This window comes from Pangasianodon hypophthalmus, chromosome 24 (genome assembly GCF_027358585.1).
Source record: "Pangasianodon hypophthalmus isolate fPanHyp1 chromosome 24, fPanHyp1.pri, whole genome shotgun sequence".
Taxonomy (NCBI): domain Eukaryota; kingdom Metazoa; phylum Chordata; class Actinopteri; order Siluriformes; family Pangasiidae; genus Pangasianodon; species Pangasianodon hypophthalmus.
This window is the reverse complement of record NC_069733.1, coordinates 3,923,919-3,939,367: the sequence shown is the minus strand read 5'-3', so window position 1 is coordinate 3,939,367 and position 15,449 is coordinate 3,923,919. Positions and strand designations below refer to the sequence as shown.

At 41.8% G+C, this 15,449-nt stretch overlaps 1 protein-coding gene across 1 annotated transcript in view; it reads right to left on the bottom strand.

The window, feature by feature from the left end:
- Window positions 1-28: 28 nt before the first annotated feature.
- wscd2 (WSC domain containing 2) overlaps window positions 29-15,449 on the bottom strand; it is a 74,225-nt gene continuing 58,804 nt past the window's right edge. The window contains exons 6-9 of the mRNA XM_026939907.3: window positions 14,518-14,692; window positions 12,642-12,806; window positions 12,161-12,361; window positions 29-3,785 (exon numbers count right to left, since the gene is read on the bottom strand). Of these exons, the coding sequence (XP_026795708.1) occupies window positions 3,433-3,785; window positions 12,161-12,361; window positions 12,642-12,806; window positions 14,518-14,692 (894 nt within the window). The 3' untranslated portion in view covers window positions 29-3,432. The remainder of the gene's footprint in view (window positions 3,786-12,160; window positions 12,362-12,641; window positions 12,807-14,517; window positions 14,693-15,449) is intronic.

Here is a 15,449-nt window from a genome sequence, read left to right as displayed (position 1 = left end):
TAACACAGATATCATATACAGTATGGACTTAAATAATTAGCAATGTATTTCAGCATATGGTCATTCCAGTAAAAAATGCAATTGCATTTAGAGCTGTTTATTATCGAGGACCCGTACAGTTTGAGCCTCGTTCAGGCAAGTACAAAAATAGTCCATTGTAGTACATTTTTCCCACTTCTTGAGGAAAGGAAAGCCAGATCTGTCCACAGTGACGTAGTGTACAGCAAAAAGAACATCATCAATCAACATCACACAGCTTGTTGTAATCATTAATAATTTGATAGTATTACATTACATTCATTCCATTGAAAATACATTCAGATTGACTGGGGTTCTGAGGCTCTGTCGAAGAAATAGGAATCATTACATCTCTTTCAGTCTCAGCCTACAAACAGAGTATTAAAACCTTACAAAAATATCTGTGTATTGGAAGCAATACTTGGTTTACCACCGGGTGTGTGATTTTAAGCAGGGCTTGAATGTCATGTTTCATGTAGGCCATCTGGCATTTCACCCTTAATCAGGTGACCAAATTCTAAAAAAAGTTCAGTTTCTCTTTAGTTGCTTTTGCATTATTGTGGCTAGCTAATATGAATGCAAGAAACAAAAGGGGATATTTGCAACATAGAAGAGTTAATAATAACCAGTGCTGTCATAAAATAAACATTTCTAGTATTACATCATTTGCAAAAAAAAAAAAAAACCCAAACAAACAAACAAACAAAACAAAAAAAACAACCTAGCATATGTTTTTCATACAGCACACACACTTCAGTACTCTGGGATTTTAAATGAATTTTGCAGGACTTTGGGTTGTATGAAAGTACTGCAAGGTATGAGTACCATTCGAGAAAGCTTCAATAAGCCATGTTGTCTGAGAAGGTGCACAAGAATTCAGCAGATTATGTAGCAGAAATCTAGCAAAAGATGGCCAAAGTCATTTAAAGAGCTGCTCAGGAAAAGCACAATACGCTTTTCTTAAATATACTGTATAAAGCTCTAAAGCTCTGGGAAACCACACCACTTCTTAAACTTACTGCAACAGAGACAAGCAACCAATAGGCCTCATTAATCAATCTTTTAGTAAAGTCGTGTGTAAATCTTTTCATAGGCCAAACCGAACTAAAAAAATCCCGCCAGATTTACAAAAGTTTCAGTAACGCAGATTTTCTTCATACTCATGCGCATGTTGATAAATGTCAATTAATTACCACATGCATTCTCAGTTCAGCTGAATTACATTTAGCGCCATAGACAAAACTCCACAAAAGGCAAAGTTCACAGAGCTTAAAATGACAAAATGACATCTAAACAGTGAAAGGGTGCCTCCTGAGCACGGCGTGTCCTGAATCTTCCAGTAATGCAGCTCAGCCACTGCAGCATGTCAGCTGCCACAGTTACACGCTAATTCTTCCTCCTTTTATAGGGGGCCATTACTTTTGTCCTATTTGAATGGCTTGTCTTATTTTATTTTTGTTAATTTATAGACTTGGCTTGGATTTCTTCCTTTCAAGTCATTAATATAAAATGATTTTGATATGAGATATAAAATGAGTTTCACAAAATGTTCATTAAATCTGTGTGTAAGTGAAATAAATATGACTTAAACTTGACAGTACAATCTAAATTGAAGCCAGTTTGAAGCCAATCAAACGAGGTTCACATTTATAAGTCTCCTTACATGTAAATTTACAAAAACTCAGGAAAATCAAACTGGGTTTTCATGAATACCACCTCCTGTACATGTTTCTGTGAATGATTTACAAATAAATTAGTTTGTACTGTATTCAGCTTTGTTAAATGAGGCCTATAATGTCAAAGGAACACACAGTCATGGTGGCAGTAAAATAATGAACAGCTTGTTAATGTAACTGGGTAGTGTAATGTAAACACAAATCAGAGAGGTGAGTGGAAAACTCTGTAGTTAATCATACAAGTCGTGCAGGGGTTAATGAATCACTATTTGAATATCAAAGTCTGTAGTTTCTCAGTGGTCTGAAGAAGGTGGCGTGAGCACATACACAGTATCTTGAGCCATTTTCTTGGCTTTTGGATTTTCATCTCTACAGTTAATACAGTTAATGAAAAAGAGCTCGCAAGCTGATTTAATGGTAACAGTCTCCTCTTTCCAAAGGAAAAACTCCCATAGTCGCATTTTACAATGTTATTCAAAATCAAGTGGTCTTGCAAAGAGCTTTCTGAGAGAGAGAGAGAGAGAGAGAGAAAGAGAGAGAGAGAGAGAGAAAGAGAGAACGTCTAGAAATAGAAAGGAGAGAGGACGTTGCGTTCTTAGGAAGCAGCATTTGTTTCAAAGCTTCTGCATACAAGATTCTTATTCTATACCTTTAATTCATCGCTTTTAGCATAAACACAATAATACAGTTAATGGTCACTGTGTAGCTACAGAAGGGTCCAAAATGCTGAGTTTATGATCTACAAATTTTTTCATTCTAAAACCAGATTGTCAAAACATTGTTATTTGTTCACCATCTGTTTTGTGGCCATGAACGATTAATTGTATTAGAGCTGTGACCACAGGAACCTAAACATGACTGACATGAGATCATATTCCACTTTACGTCAACCTTAGAATGATTCATACTGGAGTCACTGGCGTTGTGACACAGATATATCATCAGCCTGCGTCACCTTAAGCAAATTGTCAAAGTGAATAGACTTTTTCCACACATTCCTTCCGAACTTAATATGTCTTATTTCAGGCTTTGCACAATGCACCTGGATTATACATGTAACTTTTATGTTTGTTTGTTTGCTTATGCCTTCATTCATCTTCATTCATGCAACCTGGCAATTTGTGGCAATAAAATTTTCCTTTCAACATAAAAGCCTCATATTTCTGCTCATTGTCTGCTCTACCACATTTCTCTTTGAATAATTATGTTTCTCTTTGCTGAACTGTGGCAAAAATGAAGACATAAAACTAGCAGGTTATGACATCAAGTCCAAATGTGAGCTGCACACTTCATTACATCACTTAGTGCCATAACGTTGGTCTGGCCAGCAAACTGTGTTTCAATACAGCATGTCTCCAAGACTTCAGAGTGTAATACCAAACACACACATACACACACACACACACACACACACACACACACAGCGGAGACAATACATAAAAAAGTGCTTCACCCACTATAGCCCTCATAGTCAGTTGCCTATAGTCACCAGATTGTCTTGCTTTGTCAGCATGTCATGTGACTTTTAGGAACTTTTCTTCCTTCTGTATCTGCTCAAAGTGCTGGTTTAGTGTTCTTAGTGTTCCTCTTCTTAAAGGTCTTTTTTTTGGTTGAGCCACAAAAATAAGGAAACTGTTGTTTTTTTTTCATCAGGAAGAGAGCAAGAAAAAACAAACTTCTAACCCAAAAATACTACAGAAACAAAAATGACCAGATGAGGGAAGAGTGGGAGGTTGTATCATCTCGGTCTATAATCATCTGGAACCCCTGAAAGGTTCCTCAGTTTGAGTGCAACGTCCACGCTGTGTATGAGGCTGTCAATCTTTTCCCGCATCTCCGGTGTGTATGGATCATACTCAAGCTTTCTGAGGCCTGAGCGCTTGAAGTTGCCGTCCTTTTGTGCCACGACGCACAGCAGCCGATCCTCTGAAACATCAAGGCCCAAGAAGAGAACCATGCGCTTCAGCTGGATGAAAAGGTCACGCTTCAGCTCCTCAAAGTGCACCAGGTGCACATTTTTACCGTATTGGATCCAGTCGAGTGTGTGTGATGCCCACCATGGTGCATAGTTCTTTACAAACTCAGGCCATTCTGAAACACAGTGAGGAAGGAAATAGAATATCTTCAGTAAAAACAGTAATAAATTCACATATTACAATAAGAATAAATCTAAAATTATAACATTAATTATAGCACCTGCTAAAGGACAAAAGTGTGTTTTGCAGTCTGGAAAACATGGGATTAAGAAATGAAACTGGGCAGTATGGTGGTGCAGCAGGTACCATTGCCACCTTACAATTCTTTACTGATCTCGGGTAACTGTCTATGTAGAGTTTAATGTGTTCTCCTCCAGGTTCTCCACTTTCCAACAGAACTAAAATTTCACTATATTCAAGATATTTTCACTTGCTAAGATGTTGATTTTTGTAGTGAAGACTGGGGTCTGACAAAAAAGTGTGAGGAATGAGATTGCCAAAAGATTGTGGATCACAGATGGAAGCACACAATTGTCTAGAAGGTCTTTGTATGCTGTAGCATTACAATTTCCCTTCAGTGGAACTAAAAGGCCCAAACCCGTTCTAGCATGACAATGCCCCTGTGCACAAAGTGATCTCCATGAAGATATGGTTTGCCAAGGTTGAAGTGAACTCAAGTGTCCTGCACAGAGCCCTGACCTCAACCCCACTGAACACCTTTGGGATGAACTGGAACGCTGACTGAACCCCAGACCTCCTCATCCAACATCACTGCTTGACCTCACTAATGCTCTTGTGGCTGAATGAACACAAACCCCCAACAGCCACACTCCAAAATCTAGTGGAAAGTCTTCCCAGAAGAGTGAAGGTTACTATAATAGCAAAGAGGGGACCAACTCCATATTAATGCCAATGGTTTTGGAATGGGATGTTCAACAAGCTCATTTGGTTGTAATGGTCACGTGTCCACATACTTTTGGTCTTAAGTTTGCTGGACAAAGAAAGTCCACATTAAATAACATGAACATGCAGTGTTCATTCATTCATCCTTAGTAACTTAGGCTACTAGTTCTTTTATATTTTGGGAAACAGAACCAACTAAATTTGTTAGGCTTTAAATATAATAACTGTGCGTGGGGTAGGATTATTTAAAGAGTCTCACACACATCTTTAGTTGAGAACCTTTATGAACTGGAGTGATGTAGCTGAGTAGTAGGAACTACTCTGACACACCACTCTGACAATGAGACAGGAAGGGAAATTAAATATGCTTAATAACGTCAGGAAAAAGAACCTGCAGAAATGGGAAATGATCCAAAACAGCACTATTAATCATACTGGTGATTCTAGCCTTTAGCCCTTCACTTTAAACTTTCCCCTTAACTGAGTTTTTTTTTTTTTGAACAGAATTAGCAAATACACAAAACGTGATTAACTAGCATTCATGCTATTAATGTTTATATTTTTAATTTTCAATTTTTATATTTTTAATTTATATAAATCCATAATTTGTGTAACAGGGTCACATTGCAATGTGGCCATGCCAGTGACCTCATTCTTGATATTTCACAACATAACTGAAAATAAAGAAAAAAGAAAGAGAGGACACATTTTTTTTCCTTAGCAGAAAGTTAATAAAGTTAATTTACCATGCAATTATAGTTACTGGATACATCAAAACATAAGAAACACACTGCTGAAGACGTCATTACCAATTCCTGACCCCATCAACATGCATATAAAAATAAAATTTTGGCATCTATTTGTCAAGTAAAATATATTGAAAAATGAAAAAAAAAAAAAAAAAAACACAAAATATGTTACGGCATATTAAAGAAAAAAAAAAATACTGCAGTTCTAATGAATTTTTGATTAATAGTGTATTTTCAATCAATATTTAGGTGAACTGTAAAATAGTAATTAAAAAAGAATAAGAGAGCTAACACATAATCTTCAGGAAATTCAAATGATGCAACTCCTGCTGAACATGTGAATTGTGGAATATATTTCAGAGGGCTGGGTTAATAAATAAATAAAACAAATTAAATAAAACAATTAAGAACATACATTGTTCTTGGTAAAATTCAGCAGTTTTATCGAGGCAGGAACAAATGAAAGCTTCAGTCTGTTAGTTTTACACATTGGCATTCTCAGTCTCTTTCTCGATGGCAGCGGCTTGTATTCGCTACAGAGAGGATGTTCGGAATCAGTACTGATACTTACACTTATTGCTCTTCTCATCACTGCCTGTTCATATAAAGTCTGTATGGGCTCATATTGTTTTATTCCTATGATTTTCATGGCTATTTTGTGGATATGAGCCAATTTATTTTTCAGTTGAACAGACAAGTTTCCAAACCAGACTGTGATTCCGTAGCGAATAAGACTTTCAAGCGTAGCTCTGTAAAAAACAAGCAAGATGTTGCTCCCCACCCCATACAGTCTGAGCCTTCTTAAAAAATAAAGCCTCCGTTGTAGTCGTGTGCACAGACTGTCAATGTGTGTCTTCCAACACTGAACACTGAAGAACACTGTCCATATAAAACCCCAGGTATCTGTAAGATTTCACTTGCTGTATCACTGTGTCTTTAATAATCACAGGCTTATGTTCAGATACACTTCTTGGGTCAAGGACCATTTCTTGTGTCTTTTTTTACATTTAACACAAGACAGTTCTTGTCACACCACTGAATGAAAGTATCTATTTCACTGTGGTAGGATGATAGGTCCATGTCTTTGTGTAAGAGACTCAAAATGACAGTGTCATCAGCATATTTCATGATATAATTATTAATATATGTGCTCCTGCAGTCATTCATGTACAAAGCAAAAAGCACAGGTGATGAAACACAGCCTTGTGGCACTCAGAAAGTGTCCCATTGACCCTAACCTGCTGAGTTGTATTACTTAAAAAAGAGTAAAACTGTTTGATTAAAAGAGCACTGACACCCATGCTATGCAGCTTCTCTAAAAGCAGATGTGTCTGCACTGTATTAAATGCTGAACTAAAATCAATAAATAAAACACAAGCAAATAAAATACGAGCAAATAAAATACCTATGCACTCATAGGTGCATAGGTGTGAATCACACACTCAGAGTAAATCTGTAATGTAACCACCGGCACCTGCCCGCCAGAGGGAACCCTCGCCTGAGTTTTGACGCCACCGTTGAGAAACACTTCCGGGGTTTTCAGGGACATTTAAGCAGCGCGTTCACCACACGAGGACGCAAAGTATTGTTTTCGGGACATTACTGAGCGTTTTCTTTTGCCTTGTTTACTGTTTTCTTCATGTGTATGACCCTGGTTTGTTTATTCGGATTTCTGCCTTTGCCTTGCGATTTTGTATTGTATTTTCTCGCTGATTGACTTCCTGGTTTTTCAGACTTTGCTCTTGTTTCCTGATTGTGTTTTCTACCTGCCGTTTCGGATTAGTCTGTTTTCATCTCTGCTGATGGATCCTACACAATCCGCCTCGGACGAGGCGTTACAGAATACTTCGCTGTCTTTGGATCCAGCAGAGCGCACAAATTTGCAGGTGGTGGTGGCCCGCCAAGGCGCCATCATTTGTGCGTATCAGGAGCAACTTGCGGCACTACAGGCCGCCCTCGAACAGCTCCAGCAAGCAGCGGCGAGTCCCACTACTATCACCGCGCTGATGCACGGCGAATCGGCCCGGATGGCGCTCCCAGAAAAATTCGACTGTTCCGCGGAACACTCCGCGGATTTCTACGGCAATGCACGAATTTTTTCGCTTTTCAACCCCTGGCATACCGAGAGGAGAACACCAAGTGTGCCTTCCTCCTGTCTCTGCTCACGGGGAGAGCACTGGACTGGGCCTCGGCCGTCTGGGACACCGACCCCCAGGTAAAAACCTCCTTTGCTTACTTCTCTGGGCTAATCCGTGATGTTTTTGAATACCCAGCAGGGGGGCGTGACATGGCTGTTCAACTTTTGGAGTTGCGTCAAGGCACCGAACCGGTGGCTGATTACGCCGTAAAATTTCGTACCCTAGCGGCCCAAAGTGGGTGGAATGATCCTGCCCTGCTAGCGGTATTTTGGGAGGGATTACGGCCGGCTTTACAGGCCGAGTTGGCCTGCCACAGCACGGACGTCACACTGTCCGAATATATTACCAAGGCGATTCGTCTGGACAACCTCCTCCGCCAACAAAGACGCGTGTCTCACCCACACTATGAATCCCGGTTCGGGAGGACCACAGTAGACCACGGGAGGAGGGGCCGGAGCCTATGCAGCTGGGTGGCACCAGAGTCTCTCAGGACGAGCGTCAACGTCGGGTACGCTGAAACCTCTGCTTCTACTGCGGGGGAGCTGGCCACCAGGTTAGCAACTGTCCCGAGAAACCATCTACCTCCAAGGTGAGAAGCGATTTCGTATCTTCCTGTATGACACTGAAAGTGACTTTGCACTACACTCAGGGTACTATTGTGGTTCCAGCGCTAGTGGATTCCGGGGCGGCCGTCAACTTTATTGACCAACAGCTCGCAGAGGACCTTCACCTCCCCACACTGCCATGCGAACCCCCCTTGCGAGTGACGGCCGTCGACAATCGTCCCATCGGGGGAGACAGTTTGGCCTACTTCACTATGAGGAGACAGCATTTTACATCATCCCCACTCCTTGGAATCCCATCATCCTGGGTTTTCCCTGGCTGCAACTCCATAACCCCATCGTGTCCTGGAAGGAGGGGGAATTAGTTAGCTGGTCACCCCACTGCAGGGGTCTTCGCAGGGTCCAGTCACTGCCATGTCTCGCGACCTCCATTGAAAGTCCTGACACACCAACAAACATCTCCATACCACATGAATACCAGGATCTACGAGAGGTGTTCAGTGAAGAGAGAGCCAGACAGCTCCCCCCCCACCGCCCATGGGACTGCGCAATTTGAGCTGCTACCCAACGCGATACCCCCTAAGAGTAAGGTTTACCCCCTTTCTCTCCCCAAGACCAAGGCAATGGAGGAATATGTCAAAGAAGCCCTAGCCATGGGCTACATCCGACCCTCCACTTCTCTGCAGCAGGATTCTTCTTCGTTGAAAAAAAAGGCGGGGGTCTGCGGCCATGCATCGATTACAGGGGACTGAATGCGTTAACGGTCCAATACCCCTACCCTCTCCCACTGGTACTAACAGCTCAGGGAGGCTCGGATATTCACAAAATTGGACCTGCGCAGCGCGTACAATTTAATAAGGATCAAAGAGGGGGACGAGTGGAAGACGGCGTTCCACACCACCAGGGGGCACTATGAATATCTAGTGATGCCATATGGACTAACCAACGCGCCAGCAGTATTTCAGTCATTCATTAACGAGATCTTCAGGGATGTACTCCATCACTACGTCATCGCCTATATCGACGACATTCTTATCTACTCGTCCACCTATGACGAACACATCCACCATGTTAGAACAGTCCTCACCCGGCTGCTGAAACACCAGTTATACCTCAAGGCCGCAAAATGCGAATTCCACCGAGACTCTATCACCTTTCTGGGTTACGTCATCTCGAAGAAGGGGGTAGAGATGGACGCCAGCAAAGTCAAGGCTGTCGCGGACTGGCCCGAACCTACCACGATCAAAGAATTACAGAGGTTCCTGGGGTTCGCAAAGTTTTACCGGCGATTAATAAGAAACTACAGCAGCATCGCTAACCCTATGACGTCACTCCCGCGAGGTAAACCACGACGCCTACATTGGAATGAACAGGCCCGATCCGCCTTCAACCAGCTAAAGTCAAGTTTTACTACAGCACCGATCTTGAGGCACTCAGACCCCAGCCTGCCCTTCATCATTGAGGTGGATGCCTCCAGCTGCGGGATCGGGGCCATACTATCACAACGCCAGGGAAACCCATGGAAAGTTCATCCTAAACTAACCCCAGCTGAAGTTAATTATGATGTTGGCAATCGGGAGCTCCTTTCTATTAAGGAGGCATTGGTGGAATGGCGGCATTGGCTGGAAGGAGCATGCCACCCATTCTTAGTATTGACGGACCACCGTAACTTGGAATATCTATGCAACGCTAAGAGACTGAACCCAAGACAGGCTCGATGGGCACTATTCTTCACCCGGTTCCGGTTCTCGGTCACATATCGACCAGGCACTAAGAACGGCAAGGCTGATGCACTATCCTGGCGTCACGACCCCATAAGCACGCCTAGCAGCCCGGAGCTGATACTACCACCCACCACAGTACTCGCACCGATCAGGTGGGACATCATGGAGGAGATCCAGGGGGCCCAGGTCAACGAACCCCCACCATCAGCCTGCCCACCCACAAAACTCTTCGTACCTACCTCCCTATGTCCGAGAGTAATGCAATGGGTGCACGAGGTGCCCAGCTCCGGCCACCCCGGTATCCGGCGCACCACAGCCCTGATTAGCAACCAATTTTGGTGGCCCGCACTGGCACAAGATGTAGAGGAGAACGTGGGAACCTGCAGCACCTGTGCGCAGTCTCGAACCAGCCGCCAGCTCCCCATGGGTTTGTTAGAACCCCTGCCCATTCCCAGGCGTCCCTGGTCTCACATGGCCATAGATTTTGTTACTGACCTCCCTAGTTTGGCAGGATACACCACGATCCTAGTAGCCATCGACAGGTTCTCTAAGGCCTGCCGACTGGTCCCTCTCAAAGGCCTACCCACAGCCATGGAAACAGCGACGACAGTATTTCACCACATTTTTCATACCTATGGCCTTCCTGAAGATATCGTGTCCGATCGGGGCCCGCAGTTCACGTCCAGAGTCTGGAGAGCCTTTTGCACCCATTTAGGGGTCAACGTAAGCCTCAGTTCTGGATACCACCCACAGTCTAATGGACAGACCGAGCGTTTAAACCAGGAAATTGGCAGGTACCTCCACTCCTACTGCAGTCGGGAACAACAGCGCTGGAGTGAGTTTCTCCCGTGGGCAGAGTATGCCCAAAACTCCCTCATCCACTCATCCACAGGACTCACTCCATTCCAGTGTATTCTGGGGTATCACCCTCCTCTGTTTCCCTGGTCAGGAGAACCTTCTGACGTTCCTGCCGTAGATGACTGGGTCCGCCACAGCCAGGAGCTCTGGGAAAGCGCCCAGACTGGGAGGACTGAGAGGGGTACGGACCTGAGGAACGTTCCTGGGTAAATGTGGATGACATCCTGGACCCCTCTTTAGTAGAGGATTTCCATCACTTCCACCCCAATCGGCCCGCTCCTCGACCCCGGGGCCGTCCACGTCGTAGAACACCAGGAGGTGTTCCTAGAGGGGGGGGCTCTGTAACGTCACCACCGGCACCTGCCCGCCAAAGGGAACCCTCGCCTGAGTTTTGACGCCACCCTTGAGAAACACTTCCGGGGTTTTCAGGGACATTTAAGCAGCGCGTTCACCACACGAGGACGGGAAGTATTGTTTTCGGGACATTACTGAGCGTTTTCTTTTGCCTTGTTTGCTGTTTTCTTCATGTGTATGACCCTGGTTTGTTTATTCGGATTTCTGCCTTTGCCTTGCGAATTTGTATTGTATTTTCTCGCTGATTGACTTCCTGGTTTTTCGGACTTTGCTTTCGTTTCCTGATTGTGTTTTCTACCTGCCGTTTCGGATTAGTCTGTTTTCATCTCTGCTGATGGATTCTACACAATCCGCCTTGGACGAGGCGTTAAAAAATCAAAGAGTCACATCCCACCACTCATCGGAAATGATAAGAAGTGAAACTAGTCAAGTAATGTTTAAAATGATATCATAACAAAATTACATCAGTATTAGTGTTAATCTACTCTTCAAAACTTATTTATTATATCGTTGCCTCAGACAAATTACAAATAGCAGATATAACATGTTTTGTTGAGTTTTGAGGGGTGCCCTAAAAGCCGACACTAAGTCCACGAAACTCTCAAAGTGCAGAAATCGCCCAAAATCCACCGATGGGTAATGTACAATGCTATAACAGGAACCACACTAAAGGGACCCCCATCCCATACACATGTGGAACTTGTGCAAGTTTATTTTTTGTTTTTCAAAAGGAAGAGAACTTGTCTGGAAAAGAAAAAACAAGAAGAAGATGAAAAGAGGAAGCAAAACTCTGGTAAGTGATGTAGATCATGTAATAATTAAATAATTAAGAAAGCAGCTAGCGAGGAGTTGGCGCTCGGTTTGGAGCATGTATTTTTAATTATTTTGTTTCTTAGTAGAATTTATCATTTTGCTCAAAGCTTAGTCTTACAAAGTATAAAAGCCAACACTTTAATAAAGGTGTTCTGTTGTAGCCTACCTGATATAACGATGGTTCTCTACTTGGGAAGCTTGACCTAGCGCTACATTTAGCATGCAGAATATAATGCTAACACTTTCAGACAGCTATCCTACAGTTTAGTCATTATATTAATATTTTATAAAACCATTGAAGAGGAAGAAATTGCCAAGAGGTCCCCTTTGATTTCCCTGCCTGGGGCCTGAACAGTCCCTAGCATCCCCTCTGTATATTCAGTCTCACCTTTTCCTTTCCAGTGGGCCTGAGAAGCGAATCCGATATGGCCGCCATACTTGCGGTTGAATTCAGCCATGAGGGCCTTGTAGGGGTTGCGGATCATCAGGATGCTGGAGTCGAAGGACTCGATTTCTTTCCTCCCGCTCTCGTGTGTCTTTATGCAAATTGTCCTGCCGCTGCGCCAGTGGTCCCTCTCTCCTTTAAAACCTGCATAGTCAGACATTTTAATGTTTATATTCTGTCTCTGTGAAAATGACACATATTTTGTATAAGGAAGGCTTTTTGGGTGTCTATTTCCATTAATGCTATGTCCACTAAGGTATTAAATTTTCAATATTATAATTAACTGATAATCAATCAATCAATCAATCAACTAATCAAATTATTTAATTAAGTAACATAAAATCTAAAGACAAAGAAACCAGAAAAGTTGTAGTTAACCACGATAATGTATACACCAACAGTTAAAAATGCTGTCCATACTCACCCTTATTGTAGAGTGAACCATCAAAGTAATAACTCCCTGTATAATATCCAGTGGCCAACTCAATGAGGTGGCGAGCCCAAGTATTTCCAGCTCCAGGGAAGCTTGCTAAAGCCGTCAGCTTTTTTGAACGTGTGGGCAGGAACCGCCGGTCCATACATCGATTGTCTAGGGAGGAATAAAATAAAAGAGACAGATGCAAATAAAAGGAATTGTTATGCCAAATAATAATTCAAATGTAGCTGCTCATTCAAGTCATGTGTATTTTGCAGATTGTACAGTGACTACATGGCTAATATAGCTAAGAGAATTTGGAGAAGGTGCACATGAAATATATTAGAGGCTGGAATACATGAACAAAATGATTTACTTTCTCAATCACTGTTGTTTCAAAATGCCTTTGCAGGAGAAACCAGAAATAAATAGACTAAGCAAAGATTCTCCAATCAAAATACAAATTACAAGGAGGGACAGAGAACACAACTTTAAGCTTTGTGTGGTTGACTTAAAAATACAGCAATTCAGTGAGTGTGTTCTTGTGTGTACGCATAATAGTTTTATGTTTATGATGAGATGCTGTGCAATAAGGTTCAACCATTATGGTTTCATAATAGCAATGCTGAGTTACTGATACTAATGTAGATAGTAGAATTTTCATTATCGTGACCAGCTGTCACTGCTAGTTAATTGTCTCATTATCTGGTTGGTATTGTGTATTTTGAGGTTGCTTCATTATTATCTTTCTTATTAGGGCTTATTAGGGTATCTGTGTGGATCAGTGTGACGGACCACACCAATAAATACCACATATATGACTGAGAAGAAATGCCTGGAACACTTGATCCAATAATTCCACCTGGATAAGCTGGAGTATGTAGCAGTAAAATGATCTTTACCACTGTCTCAGTACTTATAGAGAGCTCTGTATTCACTTTACATTCACATTAAGTTAGTAAATGCACATGCTATCAGCCACGTCACAATGTTAAAGCCTACACGAGAACAAAAACATAAATGGGTTAAAGATGAATCTGCATGGGTAGCATTTTTCAGGACATTTAGAGGGAATTTAGTTGGTGGTGAAAATCATGTGTTTAGTGCTATAACGTCATTATCCATTCACAGGGAAGTGAAAGATGCCAAAACGTGAAATAAACCTCCTCAAAAACTAAGTCATCATATGTCTTAATAACACTGCGTCACCATGGTGATCTAAACTCTCTTCATCATCAAAGTGGCCAATCAGCCCATATACTGGTTAGACACACACTATATACATATACACAGAAAAAAAATGTTACTCTTTTCATAGTTTGGTTTTAATCTCATGTGATTTTTCTAGTTTGTCTTACTGCATGTCTACATTCTTGTGCACCATGCTCGACCTATGCCTGTGCATTAAAAATAACACAGACACATAATTAGAGTATTAACATCAGAAGTTATTGAAGCTCATGCTGAAGTAATCAGCATACAAATTAGCTGAGCTTACTGCATTAGTCTTAAAAACAGTGACTGCAAAAAGTCCTAAAGATAAACGCCACTGACTTTGCTTTGCGTCAGGCTGCATCACACCAGCACGTTGATTTTTTTTCCCTACAGCACGTGCTTCTATAGCACCTTTCCAAAGCCCAAGGACAAAAAAGTAAATGTAATACAAGAAAAAGCCATAACAATGGACATGCATCTTGAACCAGGATTTTGTGAATAGACACCTACACTACAAATCACAGTGTTAAAATGCTTGAACGATGACAGCCATAACTCTTGGAAACATGTGCAGAAAATGAAAGTAGTGTGTTAGATGGCAAAATAGATGGTGCGCTTCTTTCCTTGGCTTGCGAATTAAAGCATTGCTGTCCAAGAACATTGCCATTACCTTGCACTTGTGTTTGGTAAACTACAAAGTATTCGTCATTTCCACAGCTCTCGAAGTCCTCGGCTGCACAGCGATTAAGGCACAGATCCTCTTCCTCAGGCTCGTGCAGTGTGAAGAGGGTGGTTGGGAAACCACAGTGGCATTTAATCCCAGCCAAAGCAGCCAGAGAAAACTCCTGCACGAACACACACACAAACAAACACATTTCTCTTACTTGTGAGGACCGTCCACAGACATAATTATTTCTGCAGCTAATTAACGCTATGCCTACACCTAAATACTAACTTCAAACAGCAATAAAGATATATAAATATTTATAATTTATAATATATATAATAACAATTCTAGGGTGTACTTATTTTTTCCCACCTCGTTTCTGAATGCTGGTTTACTACATATGACTACATATTGAAATCTGTTGTGTTTTTTTTTTGTCATCTGAGGTTATTTATTTATTTTTAGAAATTGGTGAGGACCACACAATTGTTATTTAGGCCCTGATACATAAAAACAGAATAGAAGGTGGGTATACTTTCTATTTCCCATGACCGTAAGTGTTATTTCAAAACTGGGGATTTTGCATTTCTCTCATACTGAGGATCTCACCACACATAAAACCTCAAACGTAACCTCAGAAACCAAGAGAAATCCTTTTTGATTTCTCCTTTTTGATCTTCCAGTTTTGCACAAAAAAAAAAAAAAAAGTTTTCAGATGCAGTAGAATACAGTATTGGGTAATGGTCACATCAGTTAAAGTTGAGATTTGTTAGGAATTTAGATTCACTCCTTGAAGCTGTCTGAAGCTTAAAAGTCACCTTATGTGTGAGTAGAGTAGAGAAATGTTGTAAGTAAAAGTCTGTATTATTCAGTGAAGGAAAAAATGTTTTTTTAAGTATAGATGCTTAAAATCCTGACTTAAGTACAGTAACAAA